The 27,796-nt window shown below is 40.5% G+C and overlaps 1 protein-coding gene across 2 annotated transcripts in view; it reads right to left on the reverse strand.

Annotated features, from left to right (window-relative positions):
- The window catches only part of SBF2 (SET binding factor 2), a 391,441-nt gene extending 368,532 nt beyond the window's left edge, over positions 1-22,909 (reverse strand). Inside the window, exon 1 of one of the 2 annotated variants that reach the window (XM_019728975.2) lies at positions 22,695-22,909. In XM_019728975.2, coding sequence (XP_019584534.2) covers positions 22,695-22,749 — 55 coding nt within the window. In that variant the 5' untranslated portion in view covers positions 22,750-22,909. The remainder of the gene's footprint in view (positions 1-22,694) is intronic. The other variant, XM_019728981.2, reaches the window with a different exon arrangement.
- Positions 22,910-27,796: the final 4,887 nt, after the last annotated feature.

Below are 27,796 nucleotides of genomic sequence, written 5' to 3' on the forward strand. Positions count from 1 at the left end.
GGCTCCAGAGTGTTCCTTATTATGGGGAAGGAATAGCCAGCAACCATAATCTTTCCTCTTACTCCCATCAGTAAGTTGTAACAGTGTCTCCCTCATCTCTAACCCTAAAAATTAAAATACATCAGAGAAATTAAACTTAGGTTCTCATCAAAAAAATGCTGAAAATAAATGATTTAGTGGTTATAATAAAGACTGCATCTATTTACACTAAAAATTCTCTTTTTAAGGAAGATGATATAGAAAGGTGCCTGTTTAAAAAAGAGAATGGCTAGGGTATCCGATGGACATGTGTCCCATTTGGGAGACCACCTCAGGGATGATGTAGATGCCTGATCTCTGCACGGTACACCTGAAGCTGAACAACAATGAATGCCAACTATAATTTTATATAAATATATATATATATATACACATATATATATGTGTGTGTGTATATATTTGTATGTATATGGTTACAGGAAGTGGAGTACAGCATCAGGAATAGAGACAGTGGAAATGTAATGGCTCTGTGCAATGTCAGAGGGGTAGTGGATGGGGGGAGGGGGGTTCACACAGTGTGAGGGATATAAATGATAAACGTCTAAGTTTTGCTTTGTCTTGTGCACCTGAAACTAATAAAATTATATTTAAAAAAAGAGAGAGAATGGCAACAGGAGAAGGCTGGCATCTAGGCTGCCATCACATCTAAGTAAATCATTCATTCAATATTCATTCCACACATATTTATTAAAGGTCTTTTATGTGCCAGGTATTTTAACCTCTATTTTAACTATGGATATGGACCATATTTCCCAGTAGCCCCTTTAGCTAACTTTCAGCCAAAGGAAATGATGTGGGCCTTTAAAGGAAAAGAGCTATACCTTCTTCCCTACTTCATCCTCCTGCTTGAAATATAGACGTGATAGAGCTAAGATGTTAAGTATAAAGCTGGAAGCAGCCTGGGTCCAGATGGTTGTACAAACTCAAAGCTGTCTACAAGGAAACCTTTTTGTGAAAGAGAAATAAATTTCTATATTGTTTAAGACATTTATGTTAGGTCTCTACAACAGGCAGCCAAACAGAGTGCTCTTTATGGTAATCGAAATAAGGACTGAAAAGCACCTGAAATGTATGGCACTGACTGTGGGAACTAACAGACAAACAGGAATGTTAGAAAATTTCTAGAAGAAAAATAAAATATTTTGAAGTGAAAGTGAGGGAGAAAGGAAAAAGTGTGGCAAGTTTCTGACTTTGGTGAATGACCAAGAGGAAAAGGTTTGGAAGAGCCAGATACAAATACTTAAATATGTTTAATTTCCAATTCCTACGAAACATTTAGGTGGGTTTTTTTCTTTCTCTGTAGGCAATTGTACCTCCTAGTCCCTACCTACATACCCTTCCGACTATCTTCCTGATGCTTGGTAGCTGTCCAACACCACCTGATCATTACAAATTTCGTAGGTTTCATACTGACATGGATGTGAGTCCCTTTTTTTGGTTTTCAAAATAACATTTATTTCTGTGCTTGCTTCAGCAGCACATATACTAAAATAACATTTATTTTTTAAAAGTTAACATGTGCACATAATAGGAAACTGAAAACACAAGAACAAAGTCATCATCATCACATGCAATTTAGTTTAATACGTCCGTCTAGGTCCTCCGTGTGTAGCTACACAACTAAGCTTCCATTTTTATGTAATTAAGATTGTACAGTTATGTATCAAGCTTTTTCACACATCATGAATATTTATCATTTCAAAATCCCAAAGCTACATGAATATTTTGATAACGGACAACACACTATACCAACTCAATCTGGAAGAAAAAAAAATGTAACCCTGCCTTTCTTGGCAACAAAAATTTCATAAAGGACAAAAATGGCAACAAGCCTCTATGATAAAGATATTGGCAGAGTTACCATTAAAATACTGCATTCCCTTAATGTTCAATTAAAAAATGAGACATAAAGGGGAGGTCGGATGGCTCAGTTGGTTAGAGCGCGAACTCTCAACAAGGTTGCTGGTTCAATTCCCGCATGGGATGGTGGGCTGCGCCCCCTGCAACTAAAGACTGAAACTAGCAACTGGACTTGGAGCTGAGCTGCACCCTCCACAAATGGCTTGCAGGACAAGGACTTGGAGCTGATGGGCCCTGGAGAAACACAGTGTTCCCCGATATTCCCCAATAAAAATTTTTTAAAAAACCAGAGACATACAACAACAGAGTACACAAAGTATTCTAAGAGAATTCATTATGGTCTATACTTTTAAAATATTAATAAGGCAAATTTGCACAGAAATACTTAACAATGTATTCCTATAGTAAAGCCAACAAATGCACGCTCATCAATGGTTATCAACACAATGTAAATACGAACACATCTGCATACAGCCCTCCCTCTCTAACCTTCCTTCTGTCCCTCTGCTGCCAACCTCATGAACAAGTCTGGAAGTCCATTTCTCAGACATGGTTTAACAATTCCATGTCAAAACTGGCTCTTTTCTATCAATTATAACAAAGATATTTACAAATTGTTTAATTCACTAGCTCTACTTTTTATCACAGTCGGGACATCTAAAAAGCTCAGATGTTGCAAAATAAAGAAAGAACCTTGTCCATAACAAAGACAAGTACTTTACAAAAATGCACACATAGACTTATGATTCTAACCTAAAACTGTCTTCTAAATGTGGGGATACTGGCCAAGAGCCCTTCCCTTCACCGTTCCTCTTCTCCCTCGTCCACCACTTCAATGACTAAGCACAGGCCTACATCTAGTAGCTCCAAGAGGTGGATTAACAAAGACACTCCCAGAAGACAGTCCTTCCTAAAAACTAACAAAAGGGCAATTGTAAAGGGATTATTGGATGTGAGCCCTTTAAGACAAAAACTGTCTCTCTGCTAGTGAGATTGATCAAGCTTAGCAAAATCAGACAATTTTCCAGAAGAATAAATCCAGTGTCCCTCCCTCCCCTCCCCAATCACTCAATAGACACTTGACTGAATGGCTAAAAGGAAGCCATCTGGCACTCCACTTAAGAAGGGCTGCTAACCTTTCTTTAAAGGAGAAGAGTCCAGCTTTTCCCTGAAGCTCTACTCCTAGTGGTCTAGCCTGTAAAAAGGGCACATTCGTATCAGGCTTGTTTTTAGTTGTAGCATCATGCCTGGCACATAACAGTCAATAAACATACCTCAAATAAACAACTAAATAATATACTTTTCTGGAGCTCCCCCAATTTCAACAGAGGATTCAGATACTGTTACCACCAGTTCTAGCTGTATAACCTTGAGCAAATTACTTAATGTCTCCAAGTCTCAGTAACTTCAACCTATCTCATATATTTGTTGTGAAAATTAATAAAATTAATAAAGTCTGGCACATAGTACTTGACAAATGGCAGCCATTAATAGAAATTATGTGTCCCACCTTTCACACAATTAAAAAGGCCAGATACTATTATCATATAATTTCCTGATACATATTACAACTTTATCAAATGCTATATAATGTTTTCAAGTGTCCTTCATTCTTCTACAGCCACATTACTCAAACACACAATCTGAAGAATAGCAATGAAAGGGAAGGGGAGGGGTAAGTGGAGGATAATAAAGTTTTTTGGTAATATAGTTAACTTGTATTTTCCAAAACTTTCAGTTTTTCACTATCCTAAATGAATTTTTTTCCATCTCATTTCTTTCCACTAAAAAAAAAAAAATGAGCTTTATTAATTTAATCCTGTGTGAATTTTCATTTACTCAGCCTAAAATTATCTGGTAAAATATGTCTCAAAAGAAAAACAAGTAACATTCTTTTCAAATTCCATACAACCGCGTGGGACAGTTATATAAAGCATTTGTAAAATTCAGTCCCAACTGCTACTTTCCATTGCAAATTAATTTTCATACTATTATTTTCCAAGTTTGTTCTGACACTTGATTTCTCTGTCTAAATGTAACTAGACATAGCTTAAGCTGGAAAAAACAAAGGACATTTTTACCTACAAGCAGATGTCATTAACTATACTCGTAAACAGATTTTCCCTCCCTTTTCCCGCCTCCCCCCCACACTCCAGTTCAAGCTGTTGTTTCTCAGTCTAGTTGTGTAGGACACAGCTCCCTGGCCCATGCTGGTATTATGGGCCTTGCACTCCCCCTTCCCTCCCCCGAGGTAAGTGGTCGCCAGTCCTCGGTCGGCTGCTCACAGCAGCTCACGGCAGCTCTCGCCAGTTGCCGGCCGCTCACGATGGCTGCCAGCCAGTCACACTGGCTGCCGGCTGCTCATGGCAGCATACAGTATCCCACGGCAGCACACAGCAGCCCATGGCAGCACAAAGCAGTCCACGGCAGCTCACGCTGACCTCCAGCTGCTCACAGCAGCCCAGCTCCAGGGAGAGCTGGCCCAGATTTTTTTTTTACTTAAATACTTGACCAAAATTAGTTATTTTCTTTAAACAGGAATCTCCAGTTTCAAATTTTTAAATCTTGTATTTTAAATAAACTGTAATAATAGAATATTTGCTTGAAGGAGAAAATAACTTAAGATGTCCAGTTCTCAAACAAGTGAATTGTTTTCTTCAAATCATGATACTAATTGACCATGTAAATTAATAAAGTACACAAAGGGTTATAATCGATCAGGGAAAAGAAGTCATCTATTGAATGTTCTCATTGGTGGGAAATGAGCCTTTCAAAGGAAGACACAAATTCTTTCTCCTAACTTAGTCTATTAGGGAAATCACTGAAAAGAAAGCTCTGATCCATTTGATTCTCAGTAAATAATCATTCACCTCCCATCAGGTAAGGTAGTCTGCTAAAATAATAGAAATATCTCTGCAGAAGGACTTTTTTTCCAGTTTCAAAAATTTCTCCACTCAAAGAATACTGGGATTTATGTAGACCATGTCCTCAAAGAATTCTTTCAGTCTGGATAAAACAGACAAATACAAAAAGAAAGATCTTTGGAATTTTCAGAATTCAGATTTCTGGTATTAAGTATTCTTAGGACATTAATAAAGGCCTATGACAAGAAGCAATTTGTAATGTTTCAGAGACATAACTGGAATTAAATATATGGTCTGATCTCCCTGATCCAGTCCCTTGGCATTCTTATCTTCCTCATCTTCATGAAACTATGCAGTTTTCTCTGTTTTTACTTAATCAATAACTTCTGTTAAGTGATTTTTTTTCTAATTAAAATACCCCTAAAGGAAATGGGACTATAAACGGACACAATCTTTCTGGAAGACAATTGAGCAATAGACCTCAAAACTATTTTCAAAAATATTCTTTTGGCTTTCAGGAAGGGCTGGAATCAGAAGTTAAATGATGTTTCCAAAGCTGCGTCTTTCTTTTTTCTTTTTTTTTTTTTTTTTTTTGGCTTTCTTACTCTGTTCAATAGACTCTCAAAACATGGTAAGGAAAAACAAACTAGCAGCCCCAACTTAGTCATGGTGTCCTACCACAGTTATTCCTATAGAAAAAGAGAGACTTTCCTTGTTCCTTTCAAAAGAAAAGACTCAGGGATGGCTCTAATTGGCCCAGCTTAAGGTAAGGGGTGGGAGTAACTAGGACTGACAATTTCCCAGGACCACAGCAAATACAAAACATGCTTCCCAAAGGAAGGGGTGCTGGGCAGAAAACTAACATGTTCATATAAATGTACATATTCTTTGACCCAGCAATTCCACTTCTGGAAATTAAAACTTATACTATTATTGTGTACCACACACTATTTAAATAATTTATAAGAATAAACTCATTTAATCTTCACAACAGCTCTATGAGGTAGATACTACTTACTATTATCCCATTTTAAAGATACAGAAACTCAGACACAGAAAAATTAAGCAACTTGTCTAAGGCCAGAACTACTAAAAGACAAAACCAGGAATCAAACCCTGATCATCTATCTGGCTCCATCCCATGCTTTTATCTACTAAACTTTACTGCCTCTCTTTTTATCTACTTATCCCAAGAAATTAAAGATGAATACGAAGATTTAGCTAGAAGGATTCATCAGAGCACTATTTGTAACAGCAAAAATTTAGAAATAACCAAAATGTCTAATCATAAGAGATTAATTGGTAAATTCTATGTACATTAAATTATATGTTAAAATAATAACACATTTTTAACTAATAAAATTCAATGATATATTCAGAATACGGAAAGTTATAGGTATAGTTATAATTAGTCAGTTATAATTAAATAATAAAGTTTTAAAAACACAGACTGCATAAATGAACAGATGCTGTGAACTTGTTTTGTAAGAAGAAAAATAAAAACGATGATACATATAGATGGATATATAGATGCACACAAAAATCTCTGAAAAGTTATATGTTAACAGTTCAGCAGTACACCAACCACTTCACACCCACTAGGATGGCTATAATCAAAAAGACAGATAACAACAAAGGAGTAGCAACTGCAAAGTCAAGGAGATTCCTCAAGAGAATGCCAAGTAGTTCACTATAGTTGAGGGTTACTTATTGCCAATTATCAGCTCCTCACAAAATTTCCTTAAGTCTTTCAACAATTTCTTCAATAGCCTCAAACCTCATGACAGGGAAATACAAATAATTCTTAGCAACAGGGTGACTTCACCATACCATTTCTTTAAAATTACCCATTAGAAATAAACAATCCCTAGTAAGCCTCTATGTATTACCATGTTTCCCCAAAAATAAGACCTAGCCGGACAATCAGCTCTAATGCGTCTTTTGGAGCAAAAATTAATATAAGACCCAGTCTTATTTTACTTATGTTATATAACAGCGGGTCTTACATTAATTTTTTAAAAGACGCATTAGAGCTGATTGTCCGGCTAGGTCTTATTTTCAGGGAAACAAGGTATGTTCATGGAAAAAAGACCAGGTATGCTGTTCTGTTTTGTTTTTTTAATTAGATACTTTGGTAACTAATTATTGTTTAATCATTAATAGGAAAGAAACAGACCCATTATACAAGAGAGTAAAAAGACAGCAATAGGACAGCTTTCAGAAATCATTACTTCAATTTAACTGTACAAATTAAATCAGTCCAGGATTTAGATGTTTTGAGACTGAGACTTAAACTATTGTTTTTTTTAAAAACTGCCTCAACTAACAGTCATGCCTACTGACTAATAAAAAATGGTATCATTATTTGTTCAGATTAAAATCAAACAGGAAAGATTACAAAGCATCAATTAAATATAAATATGAACACATAGTTCTACAAAACTATTTTTCTTTTAAAAGTTACAGAAAATATGATGCTTGTTTAGCTGTGCTTTGATTTGTACATGAATGTTATGATCATGTTTCTAGGTAACATCAAAGTTTTGTCAAGGCTGGAACCATGGATGGAAAACAGGAACAAATACAAAGACGTCCTCTTCCCATACTTCTGTATGTGTATCTCCTTTTCTTGTGTTGAATTCTAATACAGCAGACCAGTTGGTACTGTAGTTTAAGGCATCTGGGTAAGGAATGGAGTATCTCCTGCAGCACAATCCTGGTATAATCATTCAGAAAAGACAGATCCTTGGGCAGGAAACCAGAATCAGGAAAGTGGACCTCAGATATATCTGATAGGAATGGACTGACTGAGGGCCCCCATCTAAGGCCTAGACTGAAGGAGACATGTTGAAAAGAAAGATGACCTCCATCATATAACGGCAGGCCAGAAACTAGGTAGCACGGTACCCCCTTTGTGAGACCACAGACAGAAAAGGTTTAAACTGTACCTTGCAAACCAGACAACTGACTTAAAAGGTACTCTCTGGCCTCGTTATTCTTTTGTCTTGTATTTTAGCCTTTAGAAAAGTCGTTTCAATGTGCCCACCTTATTTCAGCTGTGTCTCAGCAAATAAAGGAGAAATCACTGGGTGGGGAGGGAGGTATTTGGGCCAGATTGTTCAGAAAAAAGTGACATTCCATGACAACACTAGAGAAATAGAATTGGAGCTCTGTGGTCAAGCTGACCCTTCCGAAGTGATAGCTTTCTTTCCATTGCCAACCTTGAAAGACTGGGGTTTCATTTTATTAGGACACCTAGAAAGTTTCTGTACAAGTACCTACAACCAAATTAACTGTGACAAGGTCTGAAGAGATAGGTACCACAGTTAAGAGTCAGCAACTTTCTGTAGTGTTTGAAATTTTATAACAAGTATGTATTACTACAATAAGTAAAACATGAAATAATTTAGCAACAGGCAGGTCAGTCAAAGCAGGAATATACTAATGCACCAGAACCATGAGTATGAGTCAAATATGAGGTAGAAAAATAGATAAGCATAGTTTCTAATCACCTGGACAGAAGAATTCAAGATCCAAGAAGATCAGTCAAAAAGTAGGTCTACAAATGAGTACACTCAAGATGGGAGTAAAACAGGATGCACAGATTGTAGTGAAAAGAGACCAGACCACTATTCTGAAATCAAAGGCGATTAACTTGCTTCCTACAAAAGCAAGCACTTTCCCAAGGTGCTACCCATTTGTTTTTGTAGTTGTGAAAGCACATCACTTTAAAATAATTTAGTGGCAATACCCTAGATCCCAAGACCAAAAAAAGGTTTTATTCCTTAGGAGCCTAATTTTCTGTTGGGACAACTTGGTGGGTATGACACACCCATCTCCCTATGATATCCTTCTTGCGTGATGTAAAACTAAATTATTTTCAGTTATATGTAGAATGTATCAAATATTGCTTTAATTTCATGTTTTTAGCTTCTAAGCAAAATATATACCTTACAAAACCAGAATTACTTTTACTTATGTGACTTTTCATTAACCTTTATTCTATGGCTTAACAATCTTGCATAAAAAAACAGGTTTCCCAATCCTCTTCAGTTCCAAGACTGCAATACAATCTTAAAACAAAATGCCAATATCCTAGAAGAGGTAAAACAAAAATTGTTTAAGGAATACTTTAACAATTCAGTGCTCCAAAATAATATTTTAACATAAAATGAAATTATATGTACCTGTGAAGGTCCACTAAGTGGCTTCTTAAAGCAACTATTAAAAGAAAGTAGAAAATAGAAAACAATGTGATGTTTCATTCCTATCTATGAATCTATGTGGTATTCATAATACTATAGATTACAACATGCTTTACGTTTCAAAACTTGAAAATTCTCTTCAAGTTTTGGGCATAGTTATAACTAAATAAAGCATTAAATTTAAGAAGCTTGAAAAGAAGCAATTTTTCTGAGATTACATAGTTAATGATCTTTTAACAGTGATCACTTTGCATAGCTTAAAACTTATTTTCTACAAGACCTTACTGATAAGTTAAGGGGAAAAAATGTTTCTGACCATAATTAGGAATCCAGACTCACCTGTTATACCAAAAAATAACAACCATACTTTGCAACAGAAAAATATTTTCAAAAGCAAGTTCATCTTCCTGACTGCCAATGTTCTCCTATGTAAAGACCCTCTCCTACATAAAGACCCTACCTAAGAGGTTTTTTAATTTTGTTTTCCGTAGTATCAAGAATTTCAACTCTTTCAAAATAGAAATAGACTCAGAGATGTAGAAAAAATAAAACTGTTGGTTGCTAGATGGAAGGGGGGGAGGTGATGGGGGAGGTGTAGGGATTAGAAAGTGCAAATTAGTAGACACAATATAGTCACAGGGATATGAAATACAGTATAGGAACTATAATCAACAATGTTGTAAAAATTATGTAGGGTGCCATATAGGCACTGAACTTATAAGGGGGATCGCTTCATAGACTGTGTAGATGCCTGACCAATGCATTGTACACCTGAAGCTGAAGTAGAATAATAGTGAATGTCAAATATAAACACACACACACATACACACACACACACACACACACACACACACACACGCATATATATATATATATATATATATATATATATATGGTCACAGGATGGGGAGTATAGCAAAAGGAAGATAGTCAATGGTATTATAACAGCTATATTAGATGTCAGAGGGATAGTAGCGGGGGTGGGGTAGGGGGGGTTATCACTTTGTGTGGAGTGCAAATGTCTAACTATTACATTGCTTTGTACACCTGAAACTAATTTAAAAAAAAGAAAAAAAAGAATTTCAACTCCAAAGTTGAAGTGCAGAAAGACAAGAAAAAAATGAAATGGAAACTGGCCTATAGAAATAGTTGCAGGGACAGGAGAGACTGTCTTAGCTGCTTGTGGGGACAGAGTCCCAGAGAGCAGTTTCCTGGCTCTCGGCCTCGACTGCGGGCGTGCTAGCTTGGGTGGTGGTTGGCCACTGGCTGTAACCAGTTGGCCAATTGGCTGCTGATGTTACTGCCGTGATTGCGTTGGTTGGTTGGTTGGTTGGTTGGTTGGTTGGTTGGTTGGTTGGTTGGTTGGTTGGCAGGCAGAGAAGCGGACGGCGGATCGCGGATCGTGTGGGTCCTACTTTGTGTGTCTCGGCCGGCCACCAGTGAGAATATAGTGGTGTAACTCCCCTACCTATGGCTCTGTGGGTGAGTTCCTTTTTGGCCTCAACATATCCTGCGTTCTTATGTAGGGAGTGGGACCAGAGACCCCGCATGACACCCTGCATGACAAATGGCGCAGCGAGCAGGGTATAGTGTCGGCCGAAACTCTCCGTAAGGTAATGGAGCAGTTTATACGTATGAAAGCTCAGTTTCAGAAGGCCCGTGAGGAGCTGCGCCAGGAATGGGAGGTGCGGTCTGCCTAGGAGACTCAAGCCTCAGATGGCACACCTCCCTTTTGGCCATAGAAGGTGTCGCCTTCCTTTTGCTGCTGCCATAGGCTCCGAGGGTTGCGGACATCTTACACCGAGGCCTCCACCCAATCGGACACTTGGCGCAGCGAGCAGGATTCTGGCCAGGTAGGAATGGCGTCAGACTCTGGGCAGGAGGACATGTGGCCCCCACACAGTGTGTGGTACCCGGTAGCCACTGTTCTCGGGAGCTGGACCCCCGAGGAGGGGTGGGAGGACATGGATAGCTCTCTGGCCAGTGTGGAGAGGGCCCTGCAGGCTCTGGCTGAGCGGTGGCCGGAGGAGGTGAAGGCTACAGCCGGCCGCGTGGGCTGGATGTTCCTCACCACATTGCATTGTAACACAGAAGATGCGCTTAATGCAATAGCTCAGGTGCTGGACCAGCAAACCCGGGGGGAGACACTGGAAACTCAGGACTGACGGTTGGAGGAGGTTCTCACCGTGGTGCATCACAACTCGGAGGAAACATTTGCTGGAAAAGCCCAGGTACGGGACCAGGTATCCCGGTGGGAGGCATTGGAAGCTCGGGTCCGCCTGTTAGAGGATGAGCCCCACAGTGGAGACTCTGAGGCAGAGGCGGACGATGCGAGTGGAGACAATGTAACTCCCAACCCCCAAGCCCAGCCCATCTTGAAGCTAAAGGTAAAACGTGAACAACCTTTGGGCCACGGGGGCGTTGCTGCCAGCAACCCAGCTGTGACTGAGTTCACAACCTTCACCCCTTACACTCCCACTGAGTTGCAGGAGCTGGGGAGGCGGTACAGACAGCGCCCTGGAGAGCCAGTCTTGCCTTGGCTACTACGTTTATGGGATGAGGGGGCAGACAGCATTCTCTGCTCCCCAGGCGAAATGGAAAAGCTAGCCTTCGTGACAGTGCATCCATCCTTGCGACAAAGTTTACAGAATTGCCATAGGTTGGCCCAAGACCAGGGCAACCACACTCTAATGGAGTGGCTCACTGCTGCGGTGCCCACAGTATGGGGACAGGCTGGCGAACTGCCAGACACTGTGAGTCAATGGCAGTCATATACTGAACTTACTCAAATCATCCATGAAATGGGTATGAGACATGCAATGTTCAACCCTAACATGTAGGGGCCGGATGACGGGCGTTTTACGACCAGCATGAGAGATCTGGTTTTGGATACTGCACCTGCGAGTGCTTTTGGATCCTTGGTTGCTATTTTTACGCCCTACGTGGGTCAGTGGATCCATGAAGTTACCACTGCCATGGCCACCCTAGGTGGTCGCCAGCAGCAAAGGAAGTTAAGACAGGAGGTCCGAGAAGTTAAGACCTGGAAGCCCAAGCCAAAAGTACGGGGTGAGGTCACGGGCCTCAGAAAGTAACACACATACATGCAGATGTGGCGTGATCTCGTGGCAGCAGAGGTTGATCAGGAAAAAATAGACCAACAACCCAATACACTCTTGTTGGAACTTTGGAAACAGCTGCAACCGGAACAGCAATTCTGGCGAATCCCAAAGAAGTCTAGGAAAGCGCGACCCGTGCCCCTCCAGGACTTCATGTGGCTGCTTGAAGCCGACTCCTTTTAGCTTGATTAGGGGTGGGCCAAGGGACCAGGTCAGAGGCGACAAGCGGGAACTATCCATACATTAGTCACCCTCTAATGTGCAGAGGGTTTGGCCCTAGTTGACAATGGCGCAGACTGCAGTGTTTTTGATGAGAAACCCTGGCTGTGCCCAGGAAGCTCTGGCTGTGCCCAGAAAGTAGGTGGACATCGACGGACACCCCCTGGGACATTACTTGAACTGGACGGTGACCTTTTTTTTTTCGTGAGCTGGGTTCCTGACACAGGGCCCCTCGTGGAAGACGCTTGTCACATAGATTGTGAGGTGAGACCCTGTAGGTGTGGAGTGTGGGGACAGAGTCCCAGACAGCAGTTTCCAGGCTCTCGGCCTCACGTGTAGGGGGTGCTGGCTCGGGTGGTGGTTGGCTGTTGGCTGTAGCCGGTTGGCCAACTGGCTGCTGATGTAACTGCCGTGACAGCGTTGGTTGGTTGGCAGGCAGAGAAGTGGACGGCAGATTGCGGATCGTGTGGATCCTACTTTGTGTGTCTCGCCCGGCCACCAGCGAGAATATGTGGTATGACTCCCCTACCTATGGCTCCGTGGGTGTTCCTTTTTGGCCTCACCATATCCTGCATTCTTATGTGGGGAACGGGACCAGAGACCCCCACATGACACCCCGCATGACACTGCTCTAATATTAATTTATTACTTATCAGTTCTCTTCTGGTCCCAGTATTTCAGCCAAATCGAGGATCTACTCATTGTTTACCACTTCAGTGATTTTTGCCACTACTACTGTCCTCTCATCTAGAAATCTCTCCCCTATTCCTCTCCTTTTCTTCACCCCCCAGTCCCTATAATGTATTTAAAGAAAAGTTTTGATTTAAAGTCAGGAAATCATAACAAACAACAAGTGTTAACAAGGATATAGGGAAAAGGGAACGCTTGTACACTATTGGTGGGATTGCAGACTGGTACACCACTATGGAAAACAGTATGGAGGTTCCTCAAAAAAACTGAAAATGGAATTACCTTATGACCCAACAATTCCACTCCTGGGTATCTATCCAAAGAAATCCAAAACACTAATTTGAAAAAAATATATGCACCCCATGTTTATTGCAGCACTATTCACAATAGTTAAGATATGGAAACAAATGAAATGCCCGTTGATAACACAATTGGATAAAGAAACTGTGGTACATTAGACAATGGAGTATTACTTGGCCATAAAAACAGAATGAAATCTTACCATTTGCAACAACATGGGTGGACCTAGAGAATATTATGCTAAGTGAAATAAGTCAGTCTGAAAAAGACACATACCATATGATCTCACTTATATGTGTAATCTAAAGAACAGAATAAATGAGCAAACAAAACAAAAATAGACTCAGAGATATAGGAAGAAAAAAGTGACAGTTGCTAGATGGGACGGGGTGGGGATGAGGGAGAAGGTAAAGGGATTAGAAGGTACAAATTAGTAGTCATAATATAGTCACAGGGATATGAAATATAGTATGGGGAATATAATCAATAATGTTGTACAGATTATGTAGGGTGTCAGATGGGTACTGGACTTACGAGGGAGACCACTTCATAGACTGTGTAGCTGCCTGACCAGTGCACTATATACCTGAAGCTGAAGCTGAATGATACTGAATGTCAACCATAATTAAATATATATTAATATAGTCACAGGATATGGAGTACAGCATAGGGAATATAGTCAATGGTATTTGTAATAGCTACCATATATATGATGTCAGAGGGGTAGTAGATTGGGGGCAGTTATCACTTTGTGAGGCATGTAAATATCTAACTATTACATTAAACGTCTGTTGTTTTAAGCAACCAAGTTTGTGATAATCTGTTATAGCAGCCATAAGAAACTAATACAGTGTTGGAGAGCCAACCTGTAGCTATTATACAATACACTGTACTGTTGTTAAGACATTTTAAAAAGTGAGGATTATTTCTCTAGTACTTAGCTCTAATAGTGTTAATGCTCCCTTAAAACTCAAGCTTTTTTCTTTTCTATTCTTAATCTTTTTGTTCCTATACTCCAAAATAATAGCATCTATAGAACTATACGTACAATTTAAAAAATCTAGCCTAAATCTAATGTAGTTGAAATTCATTTAAACTTAAGCAGCAGTTGTATAAAATATTTCCATAGGCAAAATTACTTTTTCATTCATTTTTTCAGCAAACAATGGAAAATTTAAGAGCTAGAATGGGCAAAATAAAACTTACTTTCTGAAAAATTCTGCAATGAAGGCATTGATAAGTGTAAGGAAAAGTAAAATAATTAAGAAATTATAAAACTTATCTTTTCCTTCACAATGTAATTATAGAAATAATTTTAAACGAATAGCCTTTATAAATAATTTCATAACCCAAATAATGACTCAAATTCAGCAATAATTAAATAACAGGACATTAAATCTTGTGATATTTAATGATCTCAGTTTTCACAATAGTAATGTTTTAGAATTAGGAAATACTAGTCCACCAACACAATGATTTAGTCAGTGGCTTCATTTTTATAACAATTTTTTCAAACTTTTTTTTATTAGTTTCAGGTGTACAAAACAATGTGTTAGACATTTATCACTTATATCCCTCACACAGTGATAACCCCCCGCCCCCCATTCACTACCCCTCTGAAGTCGCTATAACAATTTTTTAATGAAGATGATCATCATGTTGGACACAACAATCTATATAATATGTAAATGAACCAACAACTGGGAAATAAAATTGCTGCTCAGAAAGTTATTTTGGGAGGTTAGGTTTCTTAGGAATTAATTCATTATTTAGATAAAATTTAAAATTTTATCCTGAAGTCTCTCTGTTAGCACACTTGACCACTATCTTTCCGCAGTACTCCCCTGCCCATTAATGTTAAGTTTATTTGTAGACTTCCAGTTCTGTAATATGTCTATGTGACTTATCACCTCCCACAAAGTCCCCACATGTTTTGACATACCCCATTACAGAATATCTCCAGACTAATGAAATGGCAATTTTATTTTCCAAAGTACATACTCTAGAAGGGAGGAGTCAGAGCTCACTGATGTATTTGTATCCTGTATACATATGCTTGAGACCCCAAGTCCTAAGGAACTTTCCTCCCACACCTATCCCCACCCACTCCAGCATCAACTGCTTTCCTTCCATGGATTTCCACTCTTCTTTCTGCTTTGATGCATGCTCAAATCCTATCCTATACATTTTTTAAAACTCTCACTGGACCTCACTATTTCTATAATTCCATTCAAACATGTCTTATTGAGCACTAATTAATTAACCAGATAACTGGGAGATATATATATGTGTGTGTATATATATATATATATATATATATATATATATATATATATATATATATATATATAAAAGGCTTTTTTGTCCTGAAGAGAAAGCATTCAAAGTTTTCCAACTAGCTATTCCTGCCTCTCAAAATCAGATGACTCAATCAGCTGGTCTTAGTCTAATCTGCTGCCTCCACCTCCTATCCTTTCTCCTGCTTAAAGTTTTGCAACTTGGTTTACAACACAACACTCCAGCTGAAAGACTCCTGGGGTAAGACTATCCTCAATATAAATTCTCTAAAGACAGCATGCTCTACTGGAGTACAGACATCAGGAAACTTCAAATCCAGGATTTGTCCCTCAACAGCTGTGTAACCATTCACAAGTAACAATGGGATATGGAGCAGTGGAGAGGCGCCTTGGTTCCTTATCCATAAATTGGATTGAATTAAATGATTTATAGTTAACTTTCAACTCTAAAATTTCATGGAACACAAAAGATCTTCATTAACTCCACATCTCACTGATCTCTACGTGCCACACCTAACACTGAGAAATAGTCCCTCACTTTTTATGACTCTGGATTTCTGAAACAGAAAACTCTAATTTATAACGGTTTAAACATATAAGGTTATGTCTTTCATGTAATCACGCAAGGTTAGTGTTTCACGTAGAAAAAGAAAGGGCAGCTATGAAAATCCCACTGTACGTCAAGGGTGGACCACTGATCTACATGGTCCAAAACAGCTAGCTGCTGGAGCTCTAGTCTTTGTATCAGCACGCCAGTCTCAGGAAAGAGAAAAGCTAGGAAGGCGTACCTCCATCCTTTAAGAATACTTTTGGGATACTGTCCTCATCATTTCCACTTTCATCCAACTGGCCAGAACTTATTCCTGTTTAATATCTGTTAGAAACTTGAAAACAGCATCTCTTCTGCAAAGGCTGCATCTGTAGCCAAAAACAAGGGGTTCTATCACCACCAAGAAAAAGAATGGCCATTGGGGAAGCTAAATGTCTCTCCCAAACTCTCCAAGCCCTTCTTCCATGGTTCCTTTTATCTTCCATCCTCTTACCAATAGTGTTCCCCAAAGCTCAGTCCTTGGTCCTCTATTCCTCTGTCTCTACACCTACTTTCTGAGGTTACTCACACAGTGTAAAAGCTCTATCTACTCTGATGACTCTCAAGGCTTTGTGTCCCATCTTTTGAAGTCTCCACTTAGATGGCTATAAAATAAAACCCATTACCTCCCAAACCCACAAAGATAAACAGCAATTTTAAAAGAAAAACGTATTTAATCTTCTTACTTAAGTCATGGTATCACAAATACCTCAGACCTTCAGGTTTGAAATTTTGAAGTCACCTCTGACTCCCCTTTCTACTTTCCACAAGCCATGAGTTGCAGGTCATAGTGAGCTTCTAAAAAGAAATGAAATAAATTGGACTACATGAGGTTTATACAGCGTGACTTGGGATATGCATTTATCAAACTGGTTTTGCACCCCCGCCCCCAACACCACTGTAATGTTCTAAACTCACTATCCTAATTATCAAATCCACGAGCCTATTTGTTATAGACTAAATGTTTGTGTCCTCCCAAAATTCATGTTGGAACCTAACCCCCAACATGATGGCATCCAGAGGTGGGGCCAAAGTGATGGTATTTGGAAGTGACTAGGTCCTGAGGGCAAAGCCCTCATGAATAGGATCAGTGCCCTTATAAAAGGGACCCTAGAGAGCTCCGTTGTCCCTTCCACCACGGCCATCTGAGTCAGGAAGTGAGCCCTCACAAGACTGAATCTGCCTGTGTCTTGATCTGGGACTTCCCAGCCTCCAGAACTATGAGAAACAAATGTTTGAGCCACTCAGTCTATGGTAATTGGTTACATTAGTCCAAATGGACATAACATTTTCAGAGCTTTTCACATTTATTCATCATTTCCCCCTCTTCAAAATTCTCTACACTCAGGGTTTCCATGATACCACATTATCTTGGTTCTCTTGCACTGACCACTCCCATTCATTATCCTAGCTGTTATTTATCTATAATACCTCTTAAATATTGAATTTTCTCTGTTGTTGTTTTTTTGTTGTTTGTTTTTTTTAAGATTTTATTGGGGAATGGGAACAGGACTTTATTGGGGAACAGTATGTACGTCTAGGCCTTTTTTTTTTTCCAAGTCAAGTTGTTGTCCTTTTCAATCTTAGTTGTGGAGAGTGCCGTTCAGCTTCAAGTTGTTGTCCTTTCAGTCTTAGTTGTGGAGGGCGCAGCTCAGCTCCAGGTCCAGTTGCCATTGCTAGTTGCAGGGGGCGCAGCCCACCATCCCTTGCAGGAGTCGAACTGGCAACGTTGTGGTTGAGAGGATGCGCTCCAACCAACTGAGCCATTCGGGAGCTCAGCGGTAGCTCAGCTCAAGGTGCCGTGTTCAATCTTAGTTGCAGGGGGCGGAGCCCACCATCCCTTGCGGGAGTCGAGGAGTTGAACCAGCAACCTTGTGGTTGAGAGCCCACTGGCCCATGTAAGAATCGAACCGGCAGACTTCAGAGTTAGGAGCATGGAGCTCTAACTGTGAGCCACCCAGCCGGCCCCTCTGGGTTTAATTCTTAGGCCGCTTTTCTTTCCATTCTATACACCTTTCCTGAACAATCTTATTTTTTTCTTTATATCTGACAATCAGATGACTATCGGTTATCATCAAAATAAATCTCTAATCTTCACTTCTCTCCTTACCTCCTGACCCATATATCTAAACACCTAAATGACATCTCTACCTTGATTATAAGCAGGCACATTTAATTCAACATATCCAAAACCAAGCTCTATGTCTCTTTCCCTTATCCAAATTCATTTCTTCTCTTGAATTCCCTATTTACATTCAGAGCATCAGCCATCCAATTACCCAGGCTAGAAACTATGTTACCCTCCATTACTTTCTCCTTTACCACTCACATCTATTCATTACTAGTTTTAATAATTTGAGCTTTCAAATTTCCCTAGGATCCATATCTTCCATTCTATTCCCACTGTACAAGCTCCTGAGTTTTCTCACACTGGTCTTTCTCCCTCCAGTCCACTGCCATTTCGAGTCACATTTCTAGTTGTTTCTTGTTTTTAAAGAACCCCTACGTTTCAACAGACCATACTGTCTACCAAGTCGAGGCTAAATTCAATAGCCTGATACACAGAGCTTTTTACAATCTTACCCCAACCCACCACCAACCCACTACAGCATCAATGCTTACCTCCATTCCCATCTACACTACTCTTCTCTCCATTCCTGGAACAACACCGTTCACATACTTACATGTTTTTCTCTCTGCCTGTACTCTCCTTTCCACATGGCAATTCTTCTTTTAAACAATGTAACTTTTTTTCCTTTTTAATTGGGGAATATCGGGAACAGTGTGTTTTTCCAGGACCAATCAGCTCGAATATTGAGGAACAGTGTATTTTTCCAGGACCCATCAGCTCGAACATTGGGGAACAGTGTGTTTTTCCAGGACCCATCAGCTCCAAATCAAGTAGCTGTCCTTCAATCTAGTTGTAGAGGGTGCAGCTCAACTCCAAGTCCAGTCGCCGTTTTCAATCTTAGTTGCCGGGGGCACAGCCCACCATCCCATGCTGGAATTGAACTGGCAACCTTGTTGTTAAGAGCTGGCGCTCTAACCAACTGAGCCATCCAGCCGCCCCCACATGGCAAATTCTTATTCATCCTACACAACTTGGTATAAACATCACCTCTCATAAGACGTCTTCTCTTTCTCTCAGTGAAGTGGGTGCAGTTTCATTTATCATTACTTATTGTAAGACTGTCTCCATTAATGACTAATTTAGAAATAGGGTATACTCTTTATTCATTTATTTTTGTTCTAGACAGTGCCTGAAAACCAATAAATAATTACAAATCAATGAATCCCAAATGGTTCTTGACAGTTGGCAAGAAATAGTAACCAAGAAATCCCAACTACTTCAATACAGAATTTTGAAGGGGTAAGACACCCAGCTGACTATGAATTACGGTGGTTTAATAATCACCAATTATCAATTTTTAAAATGTCTCAAACTATGATATTTCAGGTATTATGTATGAATTTACCTTTTAGCTTATCTCAATTATACTGCTTAAATAAAATGAATGAAATACCTAAGAAATATTTCAAACGTTTTCTCTAATATACTTAAGCAAGTTGATATGAAAAAATACAAGAACCTCAAATGATTGTGATACTTGACTCCAGGTTAAATACCATTTAGATAAATGGATTAAATTCTAAATGTATTAAATGGACAGCAAAAGTAAATAAAAAGAAAATAATAAAGGCACATAAGGGAACTAAACCACACAGTCATTATCAAGTTTTCTTGGACGAATCTCAGTAAAAATAGAAGAAAGTAAAAACAAAGATAGCTGAAAAACTTCACCTATTAGAAACAAATGATATTCCCTAATTATTATGCCGCAGTATATATGCAAAGTCAGAAGTCTTCATTCCAAATTATCAAAATCAAACTGTCATAAAAATCAGTGATTTTCAAGCTATAGTCTCCTCAGCGTGACAGTATTTTAAGAGCACAAAACAGGAAACAAGTTAAATACACAAGAAGACTGAACAAGTAAGGATATACATTAAGGATAAAAGAAGCTAGAGTCTCACTGACAGAAGAATGTTACAAATATAAAAAAGGAAAAAAAACAAGAACGAACCCTTGAGTGTTGGACTGAAATTGAAGGTACTGGTGTCAATTAATCATTTTCAATAGATACAGACAAACAAATAAATATAGGTGTGCGCGCGTGCGCGCACGCGCGCGCGCCAGCTCCATCCATTATGAAGGCCTGGGAGGAGTGACAACCCAATAGCAATAAACATACAGGCACTGAGATCTTAGCTTCTAAATGTCATTCTCCAGTAAAAGGATCCAGGGTTCCCTAGAGAAATGGCTGATTCCAGAATTAGGCAGGAACAATACAAGCCCAGAACATATTCCTGTGACAAAAAGTAAAGACATGCTCAAAGAATGATGGGAACAGGGACACAGCAGCCAGCATGAATGAGCTCTCATTGGCCAAATGAAGAACAATTTGAACATTAAAATGAATAGTAACAGAATATAATCCACTAAAAACACAGAAAATCCTGAACCCCAACAGATATGAATAAAGAAACACATTAAAAGTTTGATGAGGAATACGATTATTTACATAGTTGCAAAGTACTCCTCACAAAAACTGTTTATTAATTAACTAATACATATTAACTTTATAATGAAGACTGGCAGACATTGCTTATATTAAGCAATCAAAGTCAAAATCATCAATGGGACAAATTGAAATTTTGCACCACCTAATAGGATGCCAGGAGCATCCCTTCTACGACATTCGTGCCCAAGTACATAACCTGTACGTATCTAATCATAACAGAACAGATTATCCCATATTGAGGGGTATTCTATAAAATAACTGCCCCGTAATCTTTGTAAGTGTCAAGGTTATGAGAGTCAAGAAAAGATGAAGGAATTGTTCCACATTAGAGAAAACTAAAGAGATATAACAAATAAATACAACACGTAATTCAAACAGGATCCTTTTGCCAATAAAGAGATTAATGGCACAATCAACAAACAAAACTTAAGCCAGTCTGAGAACTAAATGGAGTACTGTATCAGTGTTAATTTCCTGATTTTGATGATTGTATTGTGATTATGTAGGAGAATTCCTTATTTGTAGAAAATGCACACTCAAGCATTCTGGGATGACAGGGCATCAGGTCAGCAGCTTCCTCTCACTGGTTCAGGGGAAAAAAATCCTCTGTTCTGTACTTGCAAGTTTTCTGCAAGTTTGTGATTGTTTCAAGTTTTTTTTAAAGTGAGAAAAAGTAATGTCGCTAAAAATGAAATTATGTTAAAAACAAACGGTGAGTCTCCACATTGTTAATCTTTGTAAGGAAGAGACACCAAACTATGCAAAATTACTAGGCACTGATAAATAAAATTTTGGAGAGAGAAGATACTTTAAACCTCAATCAGGTCATTAATGGTGAAAAATTAAACATAAAAAGTTCCCACTGAAGGAAGTTATTCGGAGAGGAACAGTGAAAGGAGCAGTGAACCAAGAGTGGGTAGAACAATGGTATTCTGACGATACAAATGGCTGTGACCATCAGCAAAACACAATCTCAGCACTTCCTCTGAAAAATGAAGGAACTGTCTAGCTGAAATCTAAAATTCCTGGCAAGTGTGCGACCAGAAGTACCCAGAAATAGATGTGCTTCCCCAGCTCAATTTATTACATTATGCTTAGTTATACAGTAGTACAAAGGAATACAGATACAAAACAAACGTGCATGTACCCTGAATTATCTTAAAGTGCAGAAGTCCATCAATTAAATTAAAATGCATTTGCCAAATTGTTCCTTGTGAAAATTTTGAAACGAATGAAAAGAACAATTAAAACACGTATTAAAGTGCAACAAGAGCATCCTCAGCGGCCTGCTATCTTTACTTCAAGGATAGTGTTCGGACTCATTCTGAAATGATCGTCACGTTTGTCCTGAAATACCAGGGCACAATTCCTAGAAATGTTTAAAAGTTCATGGATCCTTCCTTCTTCCCCGGTACCACGCCTTCCCTGGGGCAATGACTAGACCTGCCCCCAACAGCACAGGGGTGAGGTAGCACTGGACTCTCAGCACTGGACTTCCTTTCGGCGAGGACAGCCCCCCTCGTCATTCGTTACTCACTCAGGATGCAAGGCATAAGTTTATCCCCGAGGAACTTAGCACAGTTGACTCCCGCCCTCCCAGCCCTGCAGTCCTGGTCCAATCCTGCCCGCACCAGGGCCCTTCCAGAGCAAGGGTCGCGGCACCCTTCCTCGCCCCCAGCTGGCTCGGCTGGGCCGCCCTGGGCCCGGACGGACGCGGCTTCCTCCCCTCCCCCTCCCCTCGTGCCGGTCTCTCACGCCCACCGCGAAGCTCGGCCTGGCCGACAAGGCCAGACGCCGACCACCATCTCTGCTGCTGCCCGCCCGGTCCTCCACGCCTCCCAGCAGCGACGCCCAGCCCCACAGAGCCCACTGGACAGCAGCCGGGGGCGGGGGCGGGGAGGCCCGGGGGCGGTGCCCGCCCCACACCCTTACCTGGCTTCTCGTGATCGTAACCTACTACGATGAAGTAGTCGGCCAGCCGGGCCATGGCCGCCGCCGCCGCGCCCGGGAAGCTAGTGCCCGTCGCCGCCCTCGCCGCCGCCGCCCACCGGGCCCGGGAGGGCTCAGCATTTTCCCTGCAGCAGCAGTAGCGGCAGCGGCGGCAGTTCAGCCATGTTTGACAACCGAGGCACGCTCTGCGCCTGCGCCGCGTCCAGCGCCCGCTCCTCCTCCCCCCCCCCCACTGGTTCGGTGGCCGGAGCTCCGGTGGTGAGCCCACCCCCACCCTCCGCCAGCCGTTTGCGCAACTGAGTTTGGGGAGTGGGCAGCTGGGCGTATTACCGCCACAGGCCGCCACTGCAGCCTCTCGAGGGGGTTCACTGTGAGATCTGGCTGCCCCTTCGTGGCCCACTTCCACCTCCACCTCCCCCTCCCCTATTTTTCTTAAAGCAGGGTGTCCTTCCTTCCGCCTTCTTTACTCTTTTCTTTCTGGATCTGGAAGACTAGGATGGTTGAGGGGTTCCCTGGAAAGTTTGCTGTTTCCCTTCCCCCCTAAGATAAGATTCTCCCGCCCTCGACTGGAAGCATGGAATTTGCACCGCCAGGGCTTTTGCTGCACGTTTCCTGTTTATGTTTTGTAAAAGGGAATTTTAGGAACATACCACCCAGCATGCGGGGGAGGGAGAGACTTTTGCGCAATCTTCAGAGGCACCTCGTGCTTTGGTGCTGGGTGGGCTGTGGGGCGGTTGGCCTGGGCTTCCCCCGGAGCGCCCCGGGGCGGGGCTGGATTCCACCCAAGAATGCGGCATCCCCGGGATTGTACTAAACTGACTGGGTCCCGCAGAGTCCGAAGGAGGAGGCTCCTCTCTCCCTGGGGGGAAGGGGCGGCGAGGGGTTAGGCAGTACCAGGGCTGTTGTAGCGGGATCAGGTGGTGACTCCCAACTTCCCTGCTCAAACACGCAATAAAATGAATCAACTGACCTAAGAATTATCTATGTCGGGTTTTCTTTTACTGCACCTCTTATTGATCGTTTCGAATTTGGCTGGTGGGTCACCCAGATGAGCTTTCTTTGTTATCTGTTAGTATGTCATAAAGTTTTAGTAGCAGGATATGTTACAAGTGGTAGACTGAAGTTTTGAGAATCTCCATGTTTTGCAAATGTGATCCTCTTCGTGGTTGCTTATCACTACTCGTTATTAATTGAAGATTCAACCCTTAACCATTTACACATAAGAGTCTGATAAGTGCTTAAATACAGAGGGTGCCAAAAACATGTATACACATTTTAAGAAAGGAAAAAACTATCAAAATTGTAATAATATATACCAATAACAAAAGATGACTACGAGTCACGTTTCACTTCTGCAATTACAAGTGGTGCTCAAAGTGGTTACCATCAGCATCCAGACACTTCTGATTACCTCGAACTATTTGAGCAACAGTTGACCTAAGTGTCCACTTGTACATATTTTTTTCGCACCCCCCGGCATTTTAATGAGTGTAGTTTTCCTCAACTATCAACAGGAAGTGCAATGGCTGGAACTCAGAACTGAGCGTCCACAGAGCTCCTGACAGTTTACTGTAATTGACCATTTCCTCTTTCTGTGCCACACTTCCATCATCTGTAGATTGAGAGGGTGGCTGCCCAATAAAAACTGAAACTCCAGGGTGAAATACTTTCTAGTGCATTTGCAAATTGCTTGTTGTTAAACTGAATCAGTCTAACTGCAGGGGTGGAGGGAAGATAACAGATTGAGCTCGAAAATGATTAAAACAAAAAAGCTTCAGTCATGCCTCATGTAAGAATCCTCTCTACAACTTCCCTGAGAGCGCATCATCCAACTTTATCACGTTCAGTAACTAGTAATCTTACTTCCTTGGGAGGCAGCTCATTCCAGTTTAACAGCCCCTTTGTTAGTTCTTCCATGGTAAATTCTTCCTTGTTATGTCAGAGTTGTCCTGTAGCTTTCCCCGATTTTGCTCTCTGAAACTACTCAGAAAAAAATTAAAAATCTATCTTTGTATGATACCCTTTCAGATTTTTAAGGCAGCTATCATGTTCCTTACCCATTTTACTTTTTTTTTTAATTAAAGTGAGATTCACATATAAAATTAACCATTTTAAAGTGTACAATTCAGTGGTATTTAATGCATTCAGTGTTGTGCAAATATCACCTCCATCTAGTTCCAAAACATTTTCATCACCCAAAAGTAAACCCCAAACTCATTAAGCAGTCACTCCCATTTCCCCCTCCCCCAGACTCTGGTAACCACCAATTTGTATTCTGTTTCTATGGATTTAACCTATGTTAAAGAAAAAAACACACATGCTCAAAATGGCATCACTCGTGCTAAAAGCCCATGATACCAAACCTAGATTTAATATCTGACCCAACTGCAGCTTCAACTTCTCCCAGAAACATAATCTTAATCAACTAATAGGAATTTTCTGGACAAGCACAAGTAATCGTCACATGGGCCCTCTCCATTACCCATAGAAAGAAGAGGCAATCTGCATAAAAAATGCTTCCCATTTTCTTCCCAAAGAAAATATGTCAGGGTCTAAGAATAATTCTTTTTTGTTAATAGCTCCCTTGCCCCACCCTTCTTTCTATAAAAACCTTACATTTTATACAATCCCTCAGAGTGACCTAGTTGTTAGATGGGATGCTGCCCAATTCAGGAATCACTTAAAGACAGAGCTTTGGTTGAATCTTGTTTTTTAAAACCTATTATAGATATTTGATATAAATGCAATTATACAATATGTGACCTTTTATGTCTGGGTTTTTTCATTTAATATAGTATTTTCCAGGTTCATCCACATTGTAGCATGTATTTTTACTTCATTCTTTTCGTGGTTGAATAATATTCCATTGCATGTATATACCATATAAAATCCAACTTACCTATTTTTGTTTCCTGTGCTTTTAGTGTCATATCTCAGAATCCATTTCCAAATCCAAGGTCATGAAGACTGATTCCTATGTTTTAAGAGTTTCATAGTTTAGCTCTTGTATTTAGGTCATTGATTCATTTTGAGTTAATTTTATATATGACATGAGGTAGAGGTGTCCCATTTTACTTTTTAAATATGTTGTTTTTTATTTCATTCACAAGTGTTTGTTTAAATTATTTTAACTTTTTTTTAAATCAAAACTTAGTTGTTTTTCACGCTTAAAAGCAAATGCCTTGTGCTTTTAGACCTATCCCATCTGTTAGGTCATGTAAGTTGCCACACCATTTGTCCATGGGTGTTTTGTAGTGTAGGGATTTTGATATATCCCAGGTATATGTATAAAGGCACCATGTGTTTATATACACACATGAACATATTTAGCATACACTGGAGTTGTGCTTTGCTTTTCAGCCAACAGCTACCAGTCTGCTGAAACTGATAAGCCCTGACAAGGCAGCCTGATTGCTGAGATTGGCTGAAAGCCAGACTGCGATAACCACCATCACCTTTCACCAAAGAGTGAGAGAGTAAAGCAAGCCCAGATTTGTTTTACAGAAACCTGGCAGGAGCAGGAAGGGAGAAAGAATATGCAACACAATGATGATGTGTCTGAGCAGAAGGCTCTCTTTTACTCTTTAGAAGACAAAAAGGAGATGATTACGATAGTAAGACTGAATTATCAGCCCGCTGCTCCTACAGTTGGTTGTCATGGCGTGAGTGGTTGATCTGTACAGTCACCTCAAGTGCTTCCTGTGGTTAGCCACTACCCTTCAGAGAGGCAGTGTGAGAGTGTGACTTGACCAAATGTCCACAGGCAGGGCTGGGGCCTCTTCAAATGGTTTCTACCAAACAGTGACGGAGACTACGCAGCTGTGACAGGAAATTCCCTGATCCATTGCCACATCTCCATCCACTCAGTTGCCTAAGGGAGAAACTAAATGATTGTTACCCTTGACACCTGCCTCTCTCAGCCCCAATTCATTAGTCAGTCCTATTGATCCTAGTTCCCAAATACGTACACTTCTCTTCACCCTCATTGCCACCGCTTTAGTCTGAGCCACTATCACCTCCCACCTTGACTATTGTAATAGCTTCCTAACTGGTTTCCCCTCTTCATTGGTGGTTCCAGACTTTCCATACAGGTAAAAGTTAAAGACAGTAAGTGAGTAGGGAACACTTTCTTCAAATTAAATGTGTATAGCAAACACTATTTCTATCTCAGGTGTATTTCAGGCTGTGGGAAGGAGGCTTCAGAGATGGCTACTAGAAATTGTCCTGCAGTTTCTTTCACATGTGTGATTATATGAATAGTTGAATCTTGACACTTGATGAAGTACCCCTAATATTAGTAGCTATAGTTGAATAGGTGCTGTGAGAGATTATAGGCTGCTTTGACTTAGATTGCATGTTCATTTGGTGAGCAGGACTGGCTACACAGTTTGTGGAGTCCGATGCACAACGAAAATGAAAGACCCACTGTTCAAAAATTAAGAGCTTCAAAACAGTGACAAGCAGAGCATTAAATCAAGTGTGAGCCTCTGTGCAACTGAACAAGGAGCATGTCCATGAAGCTGGCTGGGTTGATGAAGCTTAGGGTGGAGTGTGTGGGGGGAGCGGGGATTAACAAAGATTATGGGGGGACTAGGCCCACTCCAATCTCTCCAGGGAGCCACCACTCTACTGCTTCCTTTCTTGCTCATTCCTAATCCATCCACCACATTGAATAGTCAAAATGATCTTTTAAATAAATGTGTATCAGGTCCTGTCTATCCTCTCTTCAAACCTGTCAATAGTTTCCCACATCACCATGAATAAAGTGCAATAACTTCATCATGTCCCAAAGGGTCCTATTTACTCTAATCCTGATGACCGCTTTAATCTCGTTTCATGTCACGCTTCTCCTTCACTTGATGTATTTCAACCACACTGGCCTCCTTTCATTTTCTCTAATGTACCAAGTTCTTTCTCATCTCTAAGCCTTTGCACATGCCAGTTCCTCCAAGACTAGATCCCCCTAGTCTTGCTTTTCTTTTAGAACACTTACCACACTTTATAATCATGTATATATTCCTACGAAAATTTATGTCTGGCTACCCTACCATGCTGTAAGCTCACTAAGGGCAACAATGACGTTT

This window comes from Rhinolophus sinicus, linkage group LG06 (assembly GCF_036562045.2).
Source record: "Rhinolophus sinicus isolate RSC01 linkage group LG06, ASM3656204v1, whole genome shotgun sequence".
In the NCBI taxonomy this organism is placed as follows: domain Eukaryota; kingdom Metazoa; phylum Chordata; class Mammalia; order Chiroptera; family Rhinolophidae; genus Rhinolophus; species Rhinolophus sinicus.